Source organism: Olea europaea, unplaced genomic scaffold, assembly GCF_002742605.1.
Source record: "Olea europaea var. sylvestris unplaced genomic scaffold, O_europaea_v1 scaffold2443, whole genome shotgun sequence".
Taxonomy (NCBI): domain Eukaryota; kingdom Viridiplantae; phylum Streptophyta; class Magnoliopsida; order Lamiales; family Oleaceae; genus Olea; species Olea europaea.
The window spans coordinates 92604-96001 of NW_019242624.1; the positions used below are offsets into that span (position 1 = coordinate 92604).

Below are 3398 nucleotides of genomic sequence, written 5' to 3' on the forward strand. Positions count from 1 at the left end.
ATCCAGTCTATGATTATTGAAGACAACTGCCATGTCAGTATTCATGCATCTATCTCTAAGTACATTATATATTTATTTGAAAATATATTTGTTTTTCTTGGTGAATATTGAAGCAAAACTTTGATGGTTTTCTGCAGTACTTACCCACAGTATACATGTTGTTAACTTTGCATGTTTGAGAAAATGATACTCCCTATGTTCCATTTATATAAACCTACTTTATTTATTTTCTTGTCCCAATTATATAATCTTGTTTCTTTATTGAGCTTGCTTTATTTTATTCATTTACTAATATCCTCTTATTTAATTTGTCTTGTTATTGCCAATTTTTTCCATTAATCTTGAAATTGTATAAATATAAATAGGGATAAATTAAGAAAGTTATTAGCAAAAATTGCTTTTTCAGTAACATTAAATAAGATTTATTAATCTGCGTGAAAAATGAAACAAGCCTATATAAATAGGACTGAGGAAGTAACAGTGAAAAAGAAGAAAAAAAAGAAAAAAAACATGTTTAAATGTGTTCTGTTGTATACTAAAGGCGTCCTAGACAATTATATGTCCTCGATATTTCTTCGGCCAACGAATATGGGACCTGTTACCAATTTATTTGATTCAGTGGTTCAATGATCAACTATTTGATATCATACCATGAGGAAAGCACTAGACAAAATGTTTGGTTTTAATTTGAAAAAACGTAATTTTTATTTTAGCTTTTTACTACTAACAAAAGATAACATAACATTAGAAAATGTCATGCAAGAAAAGCACGAAGTTAGCTCTAAATTATTTTTCTGGTGATTAAACCATTGCTCTTCCACTTTTCTTGTATGGAAAATATTGAACAAGCACTTTAGTATAGATTAAATTGGTCACTAAATAGTATCAATGATTCTAGGAACCAATCAGATGACACCTCTTTCTTTTTTGGTTGGTGGTTTGCTGTCATATGGACCACACACTCATAAATTATAATATATTATTTCATCATACGCAAATAATGCACACAAGTTAATCATTGATAAAGTTTCAAAGAAGGAAGGTAATAAGGTATGATACTCTTTTCTTTTGACTTAATTAGCCTATGGTATGAATTATTTCCTATTATCGACGATCTCATTTCAAAGAATTACACTGCTTGAGTTTTACGACCATGGAAAATTAATAAGAAAATTAAAGCTGACTAATCGTGTAGATTAAAACTAGAAAGAAAATATTTATTGAACTAGAGATTACCTGAAGTCCATGCTGTGTGGTAACTTTTGCTTCTTCTTCTTGCTATTCACTTCAGTATCATCAACATTGTATAGAACGGAAGGTTCGAAAGGCAACCCGCGGTGTCTCTTCCTCAATGCCGCCACAAAAACCGAGGCGATCTGCGTCAACGGACTGCCCACAAGTGCCTTGAAACGATACCGTCTTGTGCCTGACAAGAACACAATTATGCCAAAAACAATGGCACAAGCACATATTCCATAACCCCATTCCCTTCCCAAATTGTCTTGAATGTAAACAAGCACTGTGACTGCGGTAAGTGATCCAATGCTTATGAAGAAGAAGAACCAGTTGAAGAATTTGATCATTTGTTTCTTCTCTTTCTTGTCCGAATCCTCGAATTGGTCCGATCCAAAACCCGAAACACTCGATTTTAGGCCTCCTGTCCCGAGTGCGGTTAGATACAATGCTATGTATAGAACAACTAGTTGCATCCCACTAGCAGGGATACATGATTCACTGCCTGGGGTACATTTTGGAGGTCGAAGACTCGGAATTATCGTTGAGATTGTCAAGATTGTTACTCCCTAATCATAAAACAATTGAAAATATTTAGATTATATTATAAATTCCCAACAAGCCATAAATGTTGAAATTCTTCTCATTTTCTTCATTCTAGTACACTTTTCTTTCTCAAACAAACTGAATACCTATATCATATATTAATTGGCATGTCTTAGAATGATATCACCCAGAAAAAAAGTCAAGCCGCGTATAAGTTTAAGAAAAAAAATCAACAAACCAGATTCTTGGATTGATTTTGGAAAGTTAACCACGTTTTATCATTCAATAAATCTTATAGAATTAATACAAGATGTTCTCCAAAAAATTCAGACAAGTAGAAGGATTCAGTAAAACAAGATGAACTAACCAGTGCTTGAACAGTGGCAAAGATGCCAATAGTCAGGTACCTATAAGAAAATTTCAACAAATTTAATGAACAAAAATAAAAATTTTTAACTAAAAAATATATATTAAAAAGAAAAACTCAAACATTACCTTCCCAGAAATGTATCCGCGATAAAGCCACCGAGTAAACATAGCATGAAAGAAGTTCCAAGAAAATTAGTGACTGTATTTGCAGAGCTAGCATTGCCCAAATGCATGGTAGTAGTCAAATATGTCACTAGGTTAACAGCTATTCCTAGAGTTGTCAACCTCTCGCAAGCCTCAACTCCTAATCATAAAAAACCAAATTTAGAAACGGGATTAAATAAATAGACCGTAGATTCATAATATATTTTTGGTATGCAGTACGCGACCTAAAATCATGGCAGCGCTAGTCCAGCCGCCAGAGGAGGACTTTTGGGCTGGGCGGCCCTTGTAGTCCCAGGCATCCGGGACAGTTTCAGCAGCTTCTTGTTGGGTTTCAGGGAGTGCCATTCAAAAGCAAAAGGATGGTTATGGGTTATGAGATTTGTATTTTAGCAGAGGGAAATGGAGAAGAGGTGTGGTGACGTGGGGTAGGGTGGGAGGTTAGAGTCTTTAACTCTGGCAGATTTGAAGTGATTCCAAGGCCTTTTTATAGCTAGCCTTGGCCATTTATGGAATCTTTTATTTCTAACTACTTATAGAAAGATGAAAAAAATTCACTGTAATTGCAATAGTGTTTGGATTTCTACTGTAGCTAAACAGTGATTTCACCGTAGATATTAGCATACCCATTTTTTTTTTACTCAAAAGGACGGTGAAGCCATTTCCCCACGCAAACCCAGACACAATCTTTCTTCTTCATCGTCATCATTTTCTTCTCTCACTTCTTCTTCAATTCTTCTCTCATTTTTCTGCGATTAATCTCTTCGTACAAAATTTTCGTGAATAAAGAGGTAAATCCTAACATGCCGTTTTTCTCAGATTATGATTTTGTTTATTCAAGATTCTACGTGCAAAATTTTTGATTTCGAGTGAATAGAAAAGTATATCCTCGATTTTATCTGATAATTATAATTTTGTTTATTCGATTCACAATTTTGGATTTTTGTGTAAATAGAGAAGTATATTCTTGGTAATGCTAAATTTATATTTCTCTAATTTTAGATAGAGTTTTAGAATTTCTCTGAACTAGATGATTAGAAAATCTGTACTTTTCTAACTTTTTAAATTATCAATTCTTATGTATATAA

General features: G+C 33.3%; 1 protein-coding gene across 1 annotated transcript; it reads right to left on the bottom strand.

Annotated features, from left to right (window-relative positions):
* Positions 1 to 406: 406 nt before the first annotated feature.
* On the bottom strand, positions 407 to 2786 carry LOC111382184 (protein NRT1/ PTR FAMILY 6.3-like). The gene is made up of 5 exons (XM_023006087.1): positions 2538 to 2786; positions 2275 to 2452; positions 2147 to 2186; positions 1237 to 1802; positions 407 to 595 (listed from the first exon to the last, which is right to left on the bottom strand). Exons 1-5 carry the CDS (start codon positions 2656 to 2658, stop codon positions 547 to 549), a joined length of 954 nt encoding a protein of 317 aa, XP_022861855.1. The 5' UTR covers positions 2659 to 2786; the 3' UTR covers positions 407 to 546.
* Positions 2787 to 3398: the final 612 nt, after the last annotated feature.

Bases quoted from the DNA above. Each gene is read 5' to 3' on its own strand.
- LOC111382184 (XM_023006087.1), bottom strand. From the start codon at position 2,658: ATGGCACTCCCTGAAACCCAACAAGAAGCTGCTGAAACTGTCCCGGAT. The intron at 1,803-2,146 runs GTTAGTTCATCT...TTTTATGATTAG, and splicing joins TTGCCACTGTTCAAGCACTG to GGAGTAACAATCTTGACAAT. The intron at 596-1,236 runs GTAATCTCTAGT...AATTGGTAACAG, and splicing joins CCACACAGCATGGACTTCAG to GTCCCATATTCGTTGGCCGA.